This window comes from Ascaphus truei, chromosome 17 (assembly GCF_040206685.1).
Source record: "Ascaphus truei isolate aAscTru1 chromosome 17, aAscTru1.hap1, whole genome shotgun sequence".
NCBI lineage: Eukaryota > Metazoa > Chordata > Amphibia > Anura > Ascaphidae > Ascaphus > Ascaphus truei.
The window spans coordinates 17,141,578-17,162,745 of record NC_134499.1 but is presented as its reverse complement, the minus strand read 5'-3'; the positions used below and the strand labels follow the sequence as shown (position 1 = coordinate 17,162,745).

General features: G+C 53.3%; 1 protein-coding gene across 1 annotated transcript in view; it reads left to right on the top strand.

Annotated features, from left to right (window-relative positions):
- Window positions 1-21,168, top strand: part of LOC142467779 (transforming protein RhoA-like) — a 31,700-nt gene that overhangs the window by 3,335 nt on the left and 7,197 nt on the right. The window contains exon 5 of the mRNA XM_075573641.1: window positions 15,460-15,560. Within this exon, the coding sequence (XP_075429756.1) occupies window positions 15,460-15,560 (101 nt within the window). The remainder of the gene's footprint in view (window positions 1-15,459; window positions 15,561-21,168) is intronic.

Genomic DNA, 21,168 nt, shown 5'->3' with positions numbered 1-21,168 from the left:
ATAAAATACTAGAGTACAATCTCCTTCAGTTGAAGAACAAACAGCGGCTCTCCAGAAGATACTTTTTGAGATAGACCTCTGGAGAGCCGCTGTTTATTCTTCAGCTGAAGGAGATTTTACTCTAATATTCATAGCGCCCTCACCGGTGATGGACGTGCACCCGAGGCATTTGTGCTGGTGTCCAGTTAGGACACCTTTTTGTCCAAGCTAAAATATTGTGCCCCATGAGTTGCAGGGAAAGGGTTAACCTGTTCCCCTTGTCCCTGAGCACATTTCTCTCCTAGATTTGCCGTCTTTCCTTAAACACTCGCTGTATCTGCATTTATTCTCCGACCCTGTGTTGTCGCTGACGTTACTGTGTATGAGATCCCCTCTGTCTCACTATCGTGTGTGAGATCTTCTCCGTCCCTCTCTCCTGTGCACAGACACTGATGTTAGTGTGTGAGATCTCCTCCGTCCCTCTCTCCTGTGCACAGACACTGATGTTAGTGTGTGTGAGATCTCCTCCGTCCCTCTCTCCTGTGCACAGACACTGATGTTAGTGTGTGTGAGATCTCCTCCGTCCCTCTCTCCTGTGCACAGACACTGATGTTAGTGTGTGAGATCTCCTCCGTTCCTCTCTCCTGTGCACAGACACTGATGTTAGTGTGTGAGATCTCCTCCGCCCCTCTCTCCTGTGCACAGACACGGATGTTAGTGTGTGAGATCTCCTCCGTCCCTCTCTCCTGTGCACAGACACTGATGTTAGTGTGAGAGATCTCCGTCCCTCCTGTGCACAGACACTGATGTTAGTGTGTGAGATCTCCTCCGTCCCTCTCTCCTGTGCACACACTGATGTTAGTGTGTGTGTGAGATCTCCTCCGTCCCTCTCTCCTGTGCACAGACACTGATGTTAGTGTGTGTGTGAGATCTCCTCTGTCCCTCTCTCCTGTGCACAGACACTGATGTTAGTGTGTGTGTGAGATCTCCTCCGTTCCTCTCTCCTGTGCACAGACACTGATGTTAGTGTGTGAGATCTCCTCCGTCCCTCTCTCCTGTGCACAGACACTGATGTTAGTGTGTGAGATCTCCTCCGTCCCTCTCCTGTGCACAGACACTGATGTTAGTGTGTGTGAGATCTCCTCTGTCCCTCTCTCCTGTGCACAGACACTGATATAAGTGTGTGTGAGATCTCCTCCGTCCCTCTCTCCTGTGCACAGACACTGATGTTAGTGTGTGAGATCTCCTCCGTTCCTCTCTCCTGTGCACAGACACTGATGTTAGTGTGTGAGATCTCCTCCGCCCCTCTCTCCTGTGCACAGACACTGATGTTAGTGTGTGAGATCTCCTCCGTCCCTCTCTCCTGTGCACAGACACTGATGTTAGTGTGTGAGATCTCCTCCGTTCCTCTCTCCTGTGCACAGACACTGATGTTAGTGTGTGAGATCTCCTCCGCCCCTCTCTCCTGTGCACAGACACGGATGTTAGTGTGTGAGATCTCCTCCGTCCCTCTCTCCTGTGCACAGACACTGATGTTAGTGTGTGAGATCTCCTCCGTCCCTCTCTCCTGTGCTCAGACACTGATGTTAGTGTGTGAGATCTCATCCGCCCCTCTCTCCTGTGCACAGACACTGATGTTAGTGTGTGAGATCTCCTCTGTCCCTCTCTCCTGTGCACAGACACTGATGTTAGTGTGTGAGATCTCCTCCGTCCCTCTCTCCTGTGCACAGACACTGATGTTAGTGTGTGTGAGATCTCCTCTGTCCCTCTCTCCTGTGCACAGACACTGATATAAGTGTGTGTGAGATCTCCTCCGTCCCTCTCTCCTGTGCACAGACACTGATGTTAGTGTGTGAGATCTCCTCCGTTCCTCTCTCCTGTGCACAGACACTGATGTTAGTGTGTGAGATCTCCTCCGCCCCTCTCTCCTGTGCACAGACACGGATGTTAGTGTGTGAGATCTCCTCCGTCCCTCTCTCCTGTGCACAGACACTGATGTTAGTGTGTGAGATCTCCTCCGTCCCTCTCTCCTGTGCTCAGACACTGATGTTAGTGTGTGAGATCTCATCCGCCCCTCTCTCCTGTGCACAGACACTGATGTTAGTGTGTAAGATCTCCTCCGTCCCTCTCTCCTGTGCACAGACACTGATGTTAGTGTGAGAGATCTCCTCTGTCCCTCTCTCCTGTGCACAGACACTGATGTTAGTGTGTGAGATCTCCTCCGTCCCTCTCTCCTGTGCTCAGACACTGATGTTAGTGTGTGAGATCTCATCCGCCCCCCTCTCCTGTGCACAGACACTGATGTTAATGCGTGTGAGATCTCCTCCGTCCCTCTCTCCTGTGCACAGACACTGATGTTAGTGTGTGTGAGATCTCCTCCGTTCCTCTCTCCTGTGCACAGACACTGATGTTAGTGTGTGAGATCTCCTCCGCCCCTCTCTCCTGTGCACAGACACGGATGTTAGTGTGTGAGATCTCCTCCGTCCCTCTCTCCTGTGCACAGACACTGATGTTAGTGTGTGAGATCTCCTCCGTCCCTCTCTCCTGTGCTCAGACACTGATGTTAGTGTGTGAGATCTCATCCGCCCCTCTCTCCTGTGCACAGACACTGATGTTAGTGTGTGAGATCTCCTCTGTCCCTCTCTCCTGTGCACAGACACTGATGTTAGTGTGTGAGATCTCCTCCGTCCCTCTCTCCTGTGCACAGACACTGATGTTAGTGTGTGTGAGATCTCCTCTGTCCCTCTCTCCTGTGCACAGACACTGATATAAGTGTGTGTGAGATCTCCTCCGTCCCTCTCTCCTGTGCACAGACACTGATGTTAGTGTGTGAGATCTCCTCCGTTCCTCTCTCCTGTGCACAGACACTGATGTTAGTGTGTGAGATCTCCTCCGCCCCTCTCTCCTGTGCACAGACACGGATGTTAGTGTGTGAGATCTCCTCCGTCCCTCTCTTCTGTGCACAGACACTGATGTTAGTGTGTGAGATCTCCTCCGTCCCTCTCTCCTGTGCTCAGACACTGATGTTAGTGTGTGAGATCTCATCCGCCCCTCTCTCCTGTGCACAGACACTGATGTTAGTGTGTAAGATCTCCTCCGTCCCTCTCTCCTGTGCACAGACACTGATGTTAGTGTGAGAGATCTCCTCTGTCCCTCTCTCCTGTGCACAGACACTGATGTTAGTGTGTGAGATCTCCTCCGTCCCTCTCTCCTGTGCTCAGACACTGATGTTAGTGTGTGAGATCTCATCCGCCCCCCTCTCCTGTGCACAGACACTGATGTTAATGCGTGTGAGATCTCCTCCGTCCCTCTCTCCTGTGCACAGACACTGATGTTAGTGTGTGTGAGATCTCCTCCGTCCCTCTCTCCTGTGCACAGACACTGATGTTAGTGTGTGTGAGATCTCCTCCGTCCCTCTCTCCTGTGCACAGGCACTGATGTTAGTGTGTGAGATCTCATCCGCCCCTCTCTCCTGTGCACAGACACTGATGTTAGTGCGTGTGAGATCTCCTCCGTCCCTCTCTCCTGTGCACAGGCACTGATGTTAGTGTGTGTGAGATCTCCTCCGTCCCTCTCTCCTGTGCACAGACACTGATGTTAGTGTGTGTGAGATCTCCTCCGTCCCTCTCTCCTGTGCACAGACACTGATGTTAGTGTGTGCGAGATCTCCTCCGTCCCTCTCTCCTGTGCACAGACACTGATGTTAGTGTGTGTGAGATTTCCTCCGTCCCTCTCTCCTGTGCACAGACACTGATGTTAGTGTGAGAGATCTCCTCTGTCCCTCTCTCCTGTGCACAGACACTGATGTTAGTGTGTGAGATCTCCTCCGTCCCTCTCTCCTGTGCACAGACACTGATGTTAGTGTGTGTGAGATCTCCTCTGTCCCTCTCTTCTGTGCACAGACACTGATGTTAGTGTGTGAGTTCTCCTCCGTCCCTCTCTCCTGTGCACAGACACTGATGTTAGTGTGTGAGATCTCCTCCGCCCCTCTCTCCTGTGCACAGACACTGATGTTAGTGTGTGAGATCTCCTCCGTCCCTCTCTCCTGTGCACAGACACTGATGTTAGTGTGTGAGATCTCCTCCGTCCCTCTCTCCTGTGCACAGACACTGATGTTAGTGTGTGTGAGATCTCCTCTGTCCCTCTCTCCTGTGCACAGACATTGATGTTAGTGTGTGAGATCTCCTCCGCCCTCTCTCCTGTGCACAGACACTGATGTTAGTTTGTGTGTGATCTCCTCCGTCCCTCTCTCCTGTGCACAGACACTGATGTTAGTGTGTGCGAGATCTCCTCCGTCCCTCTCTCCTGTGCTCAGACACTGATGTTAGTGTGTGAGATCTCATCCGCCCCTCTCTCCTGTGCACAGACACTGATGTTAGTGTGTGAGATCTCCTCTGTCCCTCTCTCCTGTGCACAGACACTGATGTTAGTGTGTGAGATCTCCTCCGTCCCTCTCTCCTGTGCACAGACACTGATGTTAGTGTGTGTGAGATCTCCTCTGTCCCTCTCTCCTGTGCACAGACACTGATATAAGTGTGTGTGAGATCTCCTCCGTCCCTCTCTCCTGTGCACAGACACTGATGTTAGTGTGTGAGATCTCCTCCGTTCCTCTCTCCTGTGCACAGACACTGATGTTAGTGTGTGAGATCTCCTCCGCCCCTCTCTCCTGTGCACAGACACGGATGTTAGTGTGTGAGATCTCCTCCGTCCCTCTCTCCTGTGCACAGACACTGATGTTAGTGTGTGAGATCTCCTCCGTCCCTCTCTCCTGTGCTCAGACACTGATGTTAGTGTGTGAGATCTCATCCGCCCCTCTCTCCTGTGCACAGACACTGATGTTAGTGTGTAAGATCTCCTCCGTCCCTCTCTCCTGTGCACAGACACTGATGTTAGTGTGAGAGATCTCCTCTGTCCCTCTCTCCTGTGCACAGACACTGATGTTAGTGTGTGAGATCTCCTCCGTCCCTCTCTCCTGTGCTCAGACACTGATGTTAGTGTGTGAGATCTCATCCGCCCCCCTCTCCTGTGCACAGACACTGATGTTAATGCGTGTGAGATCTCCTCCGTCCCTCTCTCCTGTGCACAGACACTGATGTTAGTGTGTGTGAGATCTCCTCCGTTCCTCTCTCCTGTGCACAGACACTGATGTTAGTGTGTGAGATCTCCTCCGCCCCTCTCTCCTGTGCACAGACACGGATGTTAGTGTGTGAGATCTCCTCCGTCCCTCTCTCCTGTGCACAGACACTGATGTTAGTGTGTGAGATCTCCTCCGTCCCTCTCTCCTGTGCTCAGACACTGATGTTAGTGTGTGAGATCTCATCCGCCCCTCTCTCCTGTGCACAGACACTGATGTTAGTGTGTGAGATCTCCTCTGTCCCTCTCTCCTGTGCACAGACACTGATGTTAGTGTGTGAGATCTCCTCCGTCCCTCTCTCCTGTGCACAGACACTGATGTTAGTGTGTGTGAGATCTCCTCTGTCCCTCTCTCCTGTGCACAGACACTGATATAAGTGTGTGTGAGATCTCCTCCGTCCCTCTCTCCTGTGCACAGACACTGATGTTAGTGTGTGAGATCTCCTCCGTTCCTCTCTCCTGTGCACAGACACTGATGTTAGTGTGTGAGATCTCCTCCGCCCCTCTCTCCTGTGCACAGACACGGATGTTAGTGTGTGAGATCTCCTCCGTCCCTCTCTTCTGTGCACAGACACTGATGTTAGTGTGTGAGATCTCCTCCATCCCTCTCTCCTGTGCTCAGACACTGATGTTAGTGTGTGAGATCTCATCCGCCCCTCTCTCCTGTGCACAGACACTGATGTTAGTGTGTAAGATCTCCTCCGTCCCTCTCTCCTGTGCACAGACACTGATGTTAGTGTGAGAGATCTCCTCTGTCCCTCTCTCCTGTGCACAGACACTGATGTTAGTGTGTGAGATCTCCTCCGTCCCTCTCTCCTGTGCTCAGACACTGATGTTAGTGTGTGAGATCTCATCCGCCCCCCTCTCCTGTGCACAGACACTGATGTTAATGCGTGTGAGATCTCCTCCGTCCCTCTCTCCTGTGCACAGACACTGATGTTAGTGTGTGTGAGATCTCCTCCGTCCCTCTCTCCTGTGCACAGACACTGATGTTAGTGTGTGTGAGATCTCCTCCGTCCCTCTCTCCTGTGCACAGGCACTGATGTTAGTGTGTGAGATCTCATCCGCCCCTCTCTCCTGTGCACAGACACTGATGTTAGTGCGTGTGAGATCTCCTCCGTCCCTCTCTCCTGTGCACAGGCACTGATGTTAGTGTGTGTGAGATCTCCTCCGTCCCTCTCTCCTGTGCACAGACACTGATGTTAGTGTGTGTGAGATCTCCTCCGTCCCTCTCTCCTGTGCACAGACACTGATGTTAGTGTGTGCGAGATCTCCTCCGTCCCTCTCTCCTGTGCACAGACACTGATGTTAGTGTGTGTGAGATCTCCTCCGTCCCTCTCTCCTGTGCACAGACACTGATGTTAGTGTGAGAGATCTCCTCTGTCCCTCTCTCCTGTGCACAGACACTGATGTTAGTGTGTGAGATCTCCTCCGTCCCTCTCTCCTGTGCACAGACACTGATGTTAGTGTGTGTGAGATCTCCTCTGTCCCTCTCTTCTGTGCACAGACACTGATGTTAGTGTGTGAGTTCTCCTCCGTCCCTCTCTCCTGTGCACAGACACTGATGTTAGTGTGTGAGATCTCCTCCGCCCCTCTCTCCTGTGCACAGACACTGATGTTAGTGTGTGAGATCTCCTCCGTCCCTCTCTCCTGTGCACAGACACTGATGTTAGTGTGTGAGATCTCCTCCGTCCCTCTCTCCTGTGCACAGACACTGATGTTAGTGTGTGTGAGATCTCCTCTGTCCCTCTCTCCTGTGCACAGACATTGATGTTAGTGTGTGAGATCTCCTCCGCCCTCTCTCCTGTGCACAGACACTGATGTTAGTTTGTGTGTGATCTCCTCCGTCCCTCTCTCCTGTGCACAGACACTGATGTTAGTGTGTGCGAGATCTCCTCCGTCCCTCTCTCCTGTGCACAGACACTGATGTTAGTGTGTGAGATCTCCTCCGTCCCTCTCTCCTGTGCACAGACACTGATGTTAGTGTGTGAGATCTCCTCCGTCCCTCTCTCCTGTGCACAGACACTGATGTTAGTGTGTGTGAGATCTCCTCTGTCCCTCTCTCCTGTGCACAGACATTGATGTTAGTGTGTGAGATCTCCTCCGTCCCTCTCTCCTGTGCACAGACACTGCTGTTAGTGTGTGTGAGATCTCCTCCGTCCCTCTCTCCTGTGCACAGACATTGATGTTAGTGTGTGAGATCTCCTCCGTCCCTCTCTCCTGTGCACAGACACTGATGTTAGTGTGTGAGATCTCCTCCGTCCCTCTCTCCTGTGCACAGACACTGATGTTAGTGTGTGAGATCTCCTCCGCCCCTCTCTCCTGTGCACAGACACGGATGTTAGTGTGTGAGATCTCCTCCGTCCCTCTCTCCTTTGCACAGACACTGATGTTAGTGTGTGAGATCTCCTCCGTCCCTCTCTCCTGTGCTCAGACACTGATGTTAGTGTGTGAGATCTCATCCGCCCCTCTCTCCTGTGCACAGACATTGATGTTAGTGTGGGAGATCTCCTCCGTCCCTCTCTCCTGTGCACAGACACTGATGTTAGTGTGAGAGATCTCCTCTGTCCCTCTCTCCTGTGCACAGACACTGATGTTAGTGTGTGAGAGATCTCCTCCGTCCCTCTCTCCTGTGCACAGACACTGTTTAGTGTGTGAGATCTCCTCCGTCCCTCTCTCCTGTGCACAGACACTGATGTTAGTGTGTGAGTTCTCCTCCGTCCCTCTCTCCTGTGCACAGACACTGATGTTAGTGTGTGAGATCTCCTCCGCCCCTCTCTCCTGTGCACAGACACTGATGTTAGTGTGTGACATCTCCTCCGTCCCTCTCTCCTGTGCACAGACACTGATGTTAGTGTGTGAGATCTCCTCCGTCCCTCTCTCCTGTGCACAGACACTGATGTTAGTGTGTGAGATCTCCTCTGTCCCTCTCTCCTGTGCACAGACATTGATGTTAGTGTGTGAGATCTCCTCCGTCCCTCTCTCCTGTGCACAGACACTGATGTTAGTTTGTGTGTTATCTCCTCCGTCCCTCTCTCCTGTGCACAGACACTGATGTTAGTGTGTGCGAGATCTCCTCCGTCCCTCTCTCCTGTGCACAGACACTGATGTTAGTGTGTGAGATCTCCTCCGTCCCTCTCTCCTGTGCACAGACACTGATGTTAGTGTGTGTGAGATCTCCTCCGTCCCTCTCTCATGTGCACAGACACTGATGTTAGTGTGTGAGATCTCCTCCGTCCCTCTCTCCTGTGCACAGACACTGATGTTAGTGTGTGAGATCTCCTCCGTCCCTCTCTCCTGTGCACAGACACTGATGTTAGTGTGTGAGATCTCCTCCGTCCCTCTCTCCTGTGCACAGACACTGATGTTAGTGTGTGTGAGATCTCCTCCGTCCCTCTCTCCTGTGCACAGACACTGCTGTTAGTGTGTGTGAGATCTCCTCCGTCCCTCTCTCCTGTGCACAGACACTGCTGTTAGTGTGTGAGATCTCCTCCGTCCCTCTCTCCTGTGCACAGACGCTGATGTTAGTGTGTGTGAGATCTCCTCCATCCCTCTCTCCTGTGCACAGACATTGATGTTAGTGTGTGAGATCTCCTCCGTCCCTCTCTCCTGTGCACAGACACTGATGTTAGTGTGTGAGATCTCCTCCGTTCCTCTCTCCTGTGCACAGACACTGATGTTAGTGTGTGAGATCTCCTCCGCCCCTCTCTCCTGTGCACAGACACGGATGTTAGTGTGTGAGATCTCCTCCGTCCCTCTCTCCTGTGCACAGACACTGATGTTAGTGTGTGAGATCTCCTCCGTCCCTCTCTCCTGTGCTCAGACACTGATGTTAGTGTGTGAGATCTCATCCGCCCCTCTCTCCTGTGCACAGACACTGATGTTAGTGTGTGAGATCTCCTCCGTCCCTCTCTCCTGTGCACAGACACTGATGTTAGTGTGAGAGATCTCCTCTGTCCCTCTCTCCTGTGCACAGACACTGATGTTAGTGTGTGAGAGATCTCCTCCTTCCCTCTCTCCTGTGCACAGACACTGATGTTAGTGTGTGAGATCTCCTCCGTTCCTCTCTCCTGTGCACAGACACTGATGTTAGTGTGTGAGATCTCCTCCGTCCCTCTCTCCTGTGTACAGACACTGATGTTAGTGTGTGTGATCTCCTCCGTCCCTCTCTCCTGTGCACAGACACTGATGTTAGTGTGAGAGATCTCCTCCGTCCCTCTCTCCTGTGCACAGACACTGATGTTAGTGTGTGAGATCTCCTCCGTCCCTCTCTCCTGTGCACAGACACTGATGTTAGTGTGTGAGATCTCCTCCGTCCCTCTCTCCTGTGCACAGACACTGATGTTAGTGTGTGAGATCTCCTCCGTCCCTCTCTCCTGTGCACAGACACTGATGTTAGTGTGTGTGAGATCTCCTCCGTCCCTCTCTCCTGTGCACAGACACTGATGTTAGTGTGTGAGATCTCCTCTGTCCCTCTCTCCTGTGCACAGACACTGATGTTAGTGTGTGAGATCTCCTCCGTCCCTCTCTCCTGTGCACAGACACTGATGTTAGTGTGTGAGATCTCCTCCGCCCTCTCTCCTGTGCACAGACATTGATGTTAGTGTGTGAGATCTCCTCCGTCCCTCTCTCCTGTGCACAGACACTGCTGTTAGTGTGTGTGAGATCTCCTCCGTCCCTCTCTCCTGTGCACAGACACTGCTGTTAGTGTGTGAGATCTCCTCTGTCCCTCTCTCCTGTGCACAGACACTGATGTTAGTGTGTGTGAGATCTCCTCTGTCCCTCTCTCCTGTGCACAGACATTGATGTTAGTGCGTGAGATCTCCTCCGTCCCTCTCTCCTGTGCACAGACGCTGATGTTAGTGTGTGTGAGATCTCCTCTGTCCCTCTCTCCTGTGCACAGACATTGATGTTAGTGTGTGAGATCTCCTCCGTCCCTCTCTCCTGTGCACAGACACTGATGTTAGTGTGTGAGATCTCCTCCGTCCCTCTCTCCTGTGCACAGACACTGATGTTAGTGTGTGTGAGATCTCCTCTGTCCCTCTCTCCTGTGCACAGACATTGATGTTAGTGTGTGAGATCTCCTCCGTCCCTCTCTCCTGTGCACAGACACTGCTGTTAGTGTGTGTGAGATCTCCTCCGTCCCTCTCTCCTGTGCACAGACACTGCTGTTAGTGTGTGAGATCTCCTCCGTCCCTCTCTCCTGTGCACAGACGCTGATGTTAGTGTGTGTGAGATCTCCTCTGTCCCTCTCTCCTGTGCACAGACATTGATGTTAGTGTGTGAGATCTCCTCCGTCCCTCTCTCCTGTGCACAGACACTGATGTTAGTGTGTGAGATCTCCTCCGTTCCTCTCTCCTGTGCACAGACACTGATGTTAGTGTGTGAGATCTCCTCCGCCCCTCTCTCCTGTGCACAGACACGGATGTTAGTGTGTGAGATCTCCTCCGTCCCTCTCTCCTGTGCTCAGACACTGATGTTAGTGTGTGAGATCTCATCCGTCCCTCTCTCCTGTGCACAGACACTGATGTTAGTGTGAGAGATCTCCTCTGTCCCTCTCTCCTGTGCACAGACACTGATGTTAGTGTGTGAGAGATCTCCTCCTTCCCTCTCTCCTGTGCACAGACACTGATGTTAGTGTGTGAGATCTCCTCCGTTCCTCTCTCCTGTGCACAGACACTGATGTTAGTGTGTGAGATCTCCTCCGTCCCTCTCTCCTGTGTACAGACACTGATGTTAGTGTGTGTGAACTCCTCCGTCCCTCTCTCCTGTGCACAGACACTGATGTTAGTGTGAGAGATCTCCTCCGTCCCTCTCTCCTGTGCACAGACACTGATGTTAGTGTGTGAGATCTCCTCCGTCCCTCTCTCCTGTGCACAGACACTGATGTTAGTGTGTGAGATCTCCTCCGTCCCTCTCTCCTGTGCACAGACACTGATGTTAGTGTGTGAGATCTCCTCCGTCCCTCTCTCCTGTGCACAGACACTGATGTTAGTGTGTGAGTTCTCCTCCGTCCCTCTCTCCTGTGCACAGACACTGATGTTAGTGTGTGACATCTCCTCCGTCCCTCTCTCCTGTGCACAGACACTGATGTTAGTGTGTGAGATCTCCTCCGTCCCTCTCTCCTGTGCACAGACACTGCTGTTAGTGTGTGTGAGATCTCCTCCGTCCCTCTCTCCTGTGCACAGACACTGCTGTTAGTGTGTGAGATCTCCTCCGTCTCTCTCTCCTGTGCACAGACACTGATGTTAGTGTGTGTGTGAGATCTCCTCCGTCCCTCTCTCCTGTGCACAGACACTGATGTTAGTGTGTGAGATCTCCTCCGTCCCTCTCTCCTGTGCACAGACACTGATGTTAGTGTGTGTGAGATCTCCTCCGTCCCTCTCTCATGTGCACAGACACTGATGTTAGTGTGTGAGATCTCCTCCGTCCCTCTCTCCTGTGCACAGACACTGATGTTAGTGTGTGAGATCTCCTCCGTCCCTCTCTCCTGTGCACAGACACTGATGTTAGTGTGTGTGAGATCTCCTCTGTCCCTCTCTCCTGTGCACAGACATTGATGTTAGTGTGTGAGATCTCCTCCGTCCCTCTCTCCTGTGCACAGACACTGATGTTAGTGTGTGCGAGATCTCCTCCGTCCCTCTCTCCTGTGCACAGACACTGATGTTAGTGTGTGAGATCTCCTCCGTCCCTCTCTCCTGTGCACAGACACTGATGTTAGTGTGTGTGAGATCTCCTCCGTCCCTCTCTCATGTGCACAGACACTGATGTTAGTGTGTGAGATCTCCTCCGTCCCTCTCTCCTGTGCACAGACACTGATGTTAGTGTGTGAGATCTCCTCCGTCCCTCTCTCCTGTGCACAGACACTGATGTTAGTGTGTGTGAGATCTCCTCTGTCCCTCTCTCCTGTGCACAGACATTGATGTTAGTGTGTGAGATCTCCTCCGTCCCTCTCTCCTGTGCACAGACACTGCTGTTAGTGTGTGTGAGATCTCCTCCGTCCCTCTCTCCTGTGCACAGACACTGCTGTTAGTGTGTGAGATCTCCTCCGTCCCTCTCTCCTGTGCACAGACGCTGATGTTAGTGTGTGTGAGATCTCCTCTGTCCCTCTCTCCTGTGCACAGACATTGATGTTAGTGTGTGAGATCTCCTCCGTCCCTCTCTCCTGTGCACAGACACTGATGTTAGTGTGTGAGATCTCCTCCGTTCCTCTCTCCTGTGCACAGACACTGATGTTAGTGTGTGAGATCTCCTCCGCCCCTCTCTCCTGTGCACAGACACGGATGTTAGTGTGTGAGATCTCCTCCGTCCCTCTCTCCTGTGCTCAGACACTGATGTTAGTGTGTGAGATCTCATCCGCCCCTCTCTCCTGTGCACAGACACTGATGTTAGTGTGTGAGATCTCCTCCGTCCCTCTCTCCTGTGCACAGACACTGATGTTAGTGTGAGAGATCTCCTCTGTCCCTCTCTCCTGTGCACAGACACTGATGTTAGTGTGTGAGAGATCTCCTCCTTCCCTCTCTCCTGTGCACAGACACTGATGTTAGTGTGTGAGATCTCCTCCGTTCCTCTCTCCTGTGCACAGACACTGATGTTAGTGTGTGAGATCTCCTCCGTCCCTCTCTCCTGTGTACAGACACTGATGTTAGTGTGTGTGATCTCCTCCGTCCCTCTCTCCTGTGCACAGACACTGATGTTAGTGTGAGAGATCTCCTCCGTCCCTCTCTCCTGTGCACAGACACTGATGTTAGTGTGTGAGATCTCCTCCGTCCCTCTCTCCTGTGCACAGACACTGATGTTAGTGTGTGAGATCTCCTCCGTCCCTCTCTCCTGTGCACAGACACTGATGTTAGTGTGTGAGATCTCCTCCGTCCCTCTCTCCTGTGCACAGACACTGATGTTAGTGTGTGAGATCTCCTCCGTCCCTCTCTCCTGTGCACAGACACTGATGTTAGTGTGTGAGTTCTCCTCCGTCCCTCTCTCCTGTGCACAGACACTGATGTTAGTGTGTGACATCTCCTCCGTCCCTCTCTCCTGTGCACAGACACTGATGTTAGTGTGTGAGATCTCCTCCGTCCCTCTCTCCTGTGCACAGACACTGCTGTTAGTGTGTGTGAGATCTCCTCCGTCCCTCTCTCCTGTGCACAGACACTGCTGTTAGTGTGTGAGATCTCCTCCGTCTCTCTCTCCTGTGCACAGACACTGATGTTAGTGTGTGTGTGAGATCTCCTCCGTCCCTCTCTCCTGTGCACAGACACTGATGTTAGTGTGTGTGAGATCTCCTCCGTCCCTCTCTCCTGTGCACAGACGCTGATGTTAGTGTGTGTGAGATCTCCTCCGTCCCTCTCTCCTGTGCACAGACATTGATGTTAGTGTGTGAGATCTCCTCCGTCCCTCTCTCCTGTGCACAGACACTGATGTTAGTGTGTGAGATCTCCTCCGTCCCTCTCTCCTGTGCACAGACACTGCTGTTAGTGTGTGAGATCTCCTCCGCCCCTCTCTCCTGTGCTCAGACACTGATGTTAGTGTGTGAGATCTCCTCCGTCCCTCTCTCCTGTGCTCAGACACTGATGTTAGTGTGTGAGATCTCCTCCGTCCCTCTCTCCTGTGCACAGACACTGATGTTAGTGTGTGAGATCTCCTCCGTCCCTCTCTCCTGTGCTCAGACACTGATGTTAGTGTGTGAGATCTCATCCGCCCCTCTCTCCTGTGCACAGACACTGATGTTAGTGTGTGAGATCTCATCCGCCCCTCTCTCCTGTGCACAGACACTGATGTTAGTGCGTGTGAGATCTCCTCCGTCCCTCTCTCCTGTGCACAGGCACTGATGTTAGTGTGTGTGAGATCTCCTCCGTCCCTCTCTCCTGTGCACAGACACTGATGTTAGTGTGTGCGAGATCTCCTCCGTCCCTCTCTCCTGTGCACAGACACTGATGTTAGTGTGTGTGAGATCTCCTCCGTCCCTCTCTCCTGTGCACAGACACTGATGTTAGTGTGAGAGATCTCCTCTGTCCCTCTCTCCTGTGCACAGACACTGATGTTAGTGTGAGAGATCTCATCTGTCCCTCTCTCCTGTGCACAGACACTGATGTTAGTGTGTGAGATCTCCTCCGTCCCTCTCTCCTGTGCACAGACACTGATGTTAGTGTGTGTGAGATCTCCTCCGTCCCTCTCTCCTGTGCACAGACACTGATGTTAGTGTGTGAGTTCTCCTCCGTCCCTCTCTCCTGTGCACAGACACTGATGTTAGTGTGTGACATCTCCTCCGTCCCTCTCTCTTGTGCACAGACACTGATGTTAGTGTGTGAGATCTCCTCCGTCCCTCTCTCCTGTGCACAGACACTGATGTTAGTGTGTGTGAGATCTCCTCTGTCCCTCTCTCCTGTGCACAGACATTGATGTTAGTGTGTGAGATCTCCTCCGTCCCTCTCTCCTGTGCACAGACACTGATGTTAGTTTGTGTGTGATCTCCTCCGTCCCTCTCTCCTGCGCTCAGACACTGATGTTAGTGTGTGAGATCTCCTCCGTCTCTCTCTCCTGTGCACAGACACTGATGTTAGTGTGTGAGATCTCCTCCGTCCCTCTCTCCTGTGCACAGACACTGATGTTAGTGTGTGAGTTCTCCTCCGTCCCTCTCTCCTGTGCACAGACACTGATGTTAGTGTGTGAGATCTCCTCCGTCCCTCTCTCCTGTGCACAGACACTGATGTTAGTGTGTGAGATTTCTTCTGTCCCTCTCTCCTGTGCACAGACATTGATGTTAGTGTGTGAGATCTCCTCCGTCCCTCTCTCCTGTGCACAGACACTGCTGTTAGTGTTTGAGATCTCCTCCGTCCCTCTCTCCTGTGCACAGACACTGATGTTAGTGTGTGAGATCTCCTCCGTCTCTCTCTCCTGTGCACAGACACTGATGTTAGTGTGTGTGAGATCTCCTCCGTCCCTCTCTCCTGTGCACAGACACTGATGTTAGTGTGAGAGATCTCCTCCGTCCCTCTCTCCTGTGCACAGACACTAATGTTAGTGTGTGTGAGATCTCCTCCGTCCCTCTCTCCTGTGCACAGACACTGATGTTAGTGTGTGAGATCTCCTCTGTCCCTCTCTCCTGTGCACAGACACTGATGTTAGTGTGTGTGAGATCTCCTCCGTCCCTCTCCTGTGCACAGACACTGATGTTAGTGTGTGAGATCTCCTCCGTCCCTCTCTCCTGTGCACAGACACTGATGTTAGTGTGTGAGATCTCCTCCGTCCCTCTCTTCTGTGCACAGACACTGATGTTAGTGTGTGAGATCTCCTCCGCCCCTCTCTCCTGTGCACAGACAGTGAGGTTTGATTTATTTTTTACGACAGGAAACATCACTGAGAAGTGGACCCCGGAGTTGAAAGATTTATGCCCCGATATACCGATCATCCTGGTGGGGAACAAGAAAGACCTGCGTAACGATGAGCAGGTCTGTACCCCTCCTGCGTTTCTCTTCTCCCTGGTTCCCAGGGTACGTACTTCTAAAGGTGCTGCTGCCGCAATCTCAATCCCGCAAGGCATGACATCGCAGCTTCCTATTGGCCTGTGAGACTTTTAAACGGCCATATTTAGTGCCCAGCCAGAGCGATTATCGGCAGTCACTTCAGAGGTAAGGATCAGGGGAAACAAGAGCTTTCCAGAGCTGAAATGAACGTCTTTCTGGAGACCCCCAGCTACTTAACTGGGACAACTGCAAAGTCTGCCGAAACATGACGCCTTAAAGGGAGCCGATCCATGGTCCTCCCGGTGACAAGTTACACAAAATGGCCACAGTGTCGGAGTCTCTGGCAGCCAATAGAAAGTTGCAATAATATATAAAAAGAGGGGACTATCAGACTTTCGGAGACGCCCCCCAAAGAAGGCGCAATGCTGCCAAAGAACAAGCGGACCCAAAATACGGTCACTAAGTTCTTTGCACCCGCGCAACGCCAGATGGAGCCGGCCGCGAGTCCCAAGAGGGCGTCGCGGACCCCGACCACGCCGGGACAAGTGCGGAGCAGATCCAATTTGAACTGCCCGAACATGGACTGCACAAAGACTTCTTTGAGGCCCTATTTAATAAAATCAGACGGGGGTTCCAGGAAGATTTGGCTTCAGCCATAGAAGGCCTCAGATCCGACGTAGATAGCCTGACCGCACGGTCTGACACACTAGAAGCAAAGGTAGAGGAGGTCTGCCACACTCAATCGACAACAGAGGACGAGGTGAACAGGCTTGGTAACCTCGTGAACGAGCTAAGGGACGCCCTCGATGACCAGGAAAATAGACAGAGGAGACAAAACATCTGCATCAGAAATGTGCCAGAAACAATCCTGCCGGACGCCATACAAGCTTACCTGAACAAGATTTTCCTGAAGCTTGTCCCGGATCTGCAGGAGCATGAGCTACTGATGGACCGCGCCCATCGTGCCCTGGGTCCCAAATCCCCAGACCCCAACCGCCGCAGAGACATCATAGTCAAAATGCATACCTACACCGCAAAGGAGCGAATCATGGCGGCTAGCAGAGGGGTGGGTGACATCCAAATTGGAGAAGACACCCTGCAGATCTTTGCTGACCTGTCCGCTTTCACAATCAACAAGCGCAAAGACATGAAACCCTTAACTACTATACTGAGGGCTCAAGGTATCCGCTATAGATGGGATTCCCCTTCAAACTGGTGGTCCCCAGAAATGGACGCTTTCTAACCATTGTGGACCCAGAGGATATCCAGGTCTTCCTTAAGGCACTCGGAATACCCTCTCCACAACCCCAACAGCCTCCCCCAAGAGCGGCCAACAAACCCGCCTCCTCTGAGACCCCCCGTGCTTCGGAACGGCTGGCGAGCCAGAAGCAACACTAGAGCCAACTAACCTCATCTCCCGCTATGGGCCGGGAGCGCCAGCTCCCCACCGAAACCTGCCTAAAGCCCATACTGCCGCGACAGACCCGCCGAGGACTTGAGGAAGACAACCAGAGGGAACCCCCCCCCCGAAGAGAGGCTAAGCCCATCCATCTACCTGATGTTCCTGCTACCTCCAATCTCGGCAACTGGCGCCGTAGCACAGCATTCCCAGTGGAGAAACGCCGAGACAATCAGCGACAGACCCCCCAGCACACTGCCGCCTAGAACTCAGCCAAGACCCCCCTCCACTAACCCTCATTCCCCCCCCACCATAACCCTTTCCTCCCCTCATTCCCCCCCCGCCCCTTCCCCTACCCCCCCCAACCCTTTCCCCCCAACCCCTCCCCCCCTACACCCACCCCCCCTTAATCCCCCCCCCTCCTCCCTACCTGCCCCCCCTGTCTTTCCTACCGCCACCTACCAGAGCCGGGGGAGATGGAGTCGGAGGGTGGCGACCCCAACCTGGGGCCTCCGACCCCGGCGATCGTGGTGCAGCCCCCCAGAGAGAGAAAACCCTGGCTACTGAAGAGGACTATGCAGACTACATCCCTAACCCAAGAGGGTTCAGCAACAATCAGGTTGGATCCACTTTTTTCCCCCTGACCCCGATATGCCGCCAGTCTACTCCTACCCCCCCCGCCCCTCCGCCACCACCACTGTCTCCCACCCCCTCTCCGATCCCCTGTGGTCAACAGGGAGACATGGCCCACATTTGGTGGTCATGTCCAGAGATCCAGAAGTTCAGGACCAAGATCCAGACACTTATCTACGAGATCACGGGAATCCCTCTCCCCCTGGACCCCCTGACCATGGTGCTGAGCAAACCCATAGACGACCTCCCCTCACCAATGTCCCGGCTGATCAGGGCCATGCTGACAGCGGCCAGATGCTCTATAGCGGCAGCCTGGAAACAGATTAAGGCCCCCTCGAGAACCACAGTAGTGAGAAGGGTTAATGAGGTCATGACTATGGAGAAGCTTACGTCCATGCTCCAAAAGAAAATGCCCCAGTTCTGGAACACATGGGACCCCTGGATCGAGAGATAAACCCCCAAAAAGTCAAAGCACCTAGGTCTAGCAGCCACCCCCCAAACAATTGGAGAGCTACACCGGGACACCTCTAGGCAAGCCCACATACCCCCCTCCCCCTCTTCCCCCCCCCCCTCTTCCCCCCCCCTCCCATGTTTGTCTCCTCCCCCCCCCCCCTCCTCTTCCCCGTACTCTCTTTCCTACTGAAAAAGGAAAACTGTTATTGGTCCTTCTCTAGAAATAATGAGCACAAATGTTGTGGGCCCACGACACTACTGTATGTAAATTTATCTGTGACTGTGACCAATAAAAAAATTGTTACAAAAAAAATGGCTGCAAGAGATAAAACCACAGCAGCCGAACTGCAAACATGACGTAGTTACGTGAAGGTCCCGCGTTAAGGCTGAGCCCGTATGTAACCACAGAAGTTAGATTTAGAAGGGTTTGTGTTTAGTTGCTTTTGTTATGTGTTTTCAGCGTGTTTATTACATGTGGAAAATATGGAGAAACCTCGCTCAAAACCCCTTGCAAGGTAATTGCGTGCCGCCTTGGAGAGAATGCAATAATAACTAGAGAAGTGTACCTAAGGCAAGGTACATAAAGGATCCCAAATAATGGCGCACTGCAGACCTATTTATGTAATAATGTGGTCAGAAGCAGCTGAAATTCCTAAATTTAAAATCATTTTATTATAGTACATTAGTGGTTAAAATAGATATACATCCAAGAGAAGGGCATATACCTAGAAACAAAGTCCCTCTGGGTAGTATTCCATATAGGTAAGTCCTGCTTAGTGTGGTGAAGGCACAAGAAAAATATCAATATCAGAATGGTAGCCCATTGAGATACTGTAAAGGCTCTCATATCTACAGGTAGGATATCCCTAGTCATACCAGGTAATCTAATAAGTGTTAGAGGTACTAAATTATACCTCTATATGTAAATATAGAGTAATGTGATGGTGCCTATCAACTTAATACAAAGGTGCTTTCAGTGTATTAAATGTATGTTATACAGACATACAAGGTGCAGTGTGCCGGACTGCGCATGCGCCACAGTCCGTGTAAAATATAGTACAGTAGCGGTCTCCAATTGAAGGGTAAGCGTGGAGGGGATTAGGGACTTCTCTAAGATATTAATAGCTGGTTGTAAAGCCCGGGAGAAGTCGCCTAGAGCGACGAAACGTACGTCGGATCTTTGCCGACAGAACTGTGTCACTTTGCTAAAGTTCACCTCGTCAATTAAATATATATAACTCCATTATTCTACTAGTGTAACTTTGAATGCGCATATATATGAAATCGGGTCTAAATAGACACGATTACGGCACTTTGAAAGCGTTCACCACGCCATAAATATATCCATCAGTCTATGAATACAACTACGAACACGCAATATACATCTTTATAGGCTGGTTTGTTCCGCATATGGGACACTATATGGAAATGAAGTGTTCAGCTTTCAATAATCCCCTAATATAGGGTTTAAGAAACTACAATATATGCGACATCCATTTAGTTTAAGTCCTGACGCACTTGGTGTATGTATACTTACCTTGATAATTACTACAGGACTCGACATCAGGCACTGCATACTGATTGTCGCACGCATGCGCAAATTGATCCCAACAGATTTTGAAATGAAGGCTTCTACAATTCAGTAGCCACTACCACGGCTATTTTACAACCAGCTATTAATATCTTAGAGAAGTCCCTAATCCCCTCCACACTTACCCTTTAATTAGAGACCGCTACTGTACTATATTTTACACGGACTGTGGCGCATGCGCAGTCCGGCACACTGCACCTTGTATGTCTGTATAACATACGTTTAATACACTGAAAGCACCTTTGTATTAAGTTGATAGGCACCATCACATTACTCTATATTTACATACTAGCTGAGAGACCCGGCGTTGCCCGTGAGTTAAATTTCCCGCTAGGAGGAGGGGGAGAGCGGACGGGAGGGCGGAGGGGAGGGCGGAAGGGAGGGCGGGGGGAGAGCAGAGGGGAGGGCGGGGGGAGAGCGGAGGGGAGGGCGGGGGGACGAGGGGGGGGAGAGCGGAGGGGAGGAGGAGGGGGGGGAGAGCGGAGGGGTGGAGGAGGGGGGGGAGAGCGGACGGGAGGAGGAGGGGGGAGAGCGGACGGGAGGAGGAGGGGGGGAGAGCGGACGGGAGGAGGAGGGGGGGAGAGCGGACGGGAGGAGGAGGGGGGGAGAGCGGACGGGAGGAGGAGGGGGGGAGAGCGGACGGGAGGAGGAGGGGGGGAGAGCGGACGGGAGGAGGAAGGGGGGAGAGCGGACGGGAGGAGGATGGGGGGAGAGCGGACGGGAGGAGGAGGGGGGAGAGCGGACGGGAGGAGGAGGGGGGAGAGCGGACGGGAGGAGGAGGGGGAGAGCGGACGGGAGGAGGAGGGGGGGAGAGCGGACGGGAGGAGGAGGGGGGGAGAGCGGACGGGAGGAGGAGGGGGGGAGAGCGGACGGGAGGAGGAGGGGGGGAGAGCGGACGGGAGGAGGAGGGAGGGAGAGCGGACGGGAGGAGGAGGGGGGGAGAGCGGACGGGAGGAGGAGGGGGGGAGAGCGGAAGGGAGGAGGAGGGGGGGGAGAGCGGACGGGAGGGGGGGGAGAGCGGACGGGAGGGGGGGGAGAGCGGACGGGAGGGGGGGGAGAGCGGACGAGAGGAGGAGGGGGGGGAGAGCGGACGGGAGGAGGGCGGGGGGTAGAGCGGACGGGAGGAGGAGGGGGGGAGAGCGGACGGGAGGAGGAGGGGGGGGGAGAGCGGACGGGAGGAGGAGGGGGGGGAGAGCGGACGGGAGGAGGAGGGGGGGAGAGCGGACGGGAGGAGGAGGGGGGAGAGCGGACGGGAGGAGGAGGGGGGGAGAGCGGACGGGAGGAGGAGGGGGGGAGAGCGGACGGGAGGAGGAGGGGGGGAGAGCGGACGGGAGGAGGAGGGGGGGGAGAGCGGACGGGAGGAGGAGGGGGGGGAGAGCGAACGGGAGGAGGAGGGGGGGAGCGGACGGGAGGAGGAGGAGGGGGGAGCGGACGGGAGGAGGAGCGGACGGGAGGAGGAGGGGGGGGAGCGGACGGGAGGAGGAGGGGGGGGAGCGGACGGGAGGAGGAGGGGGGGG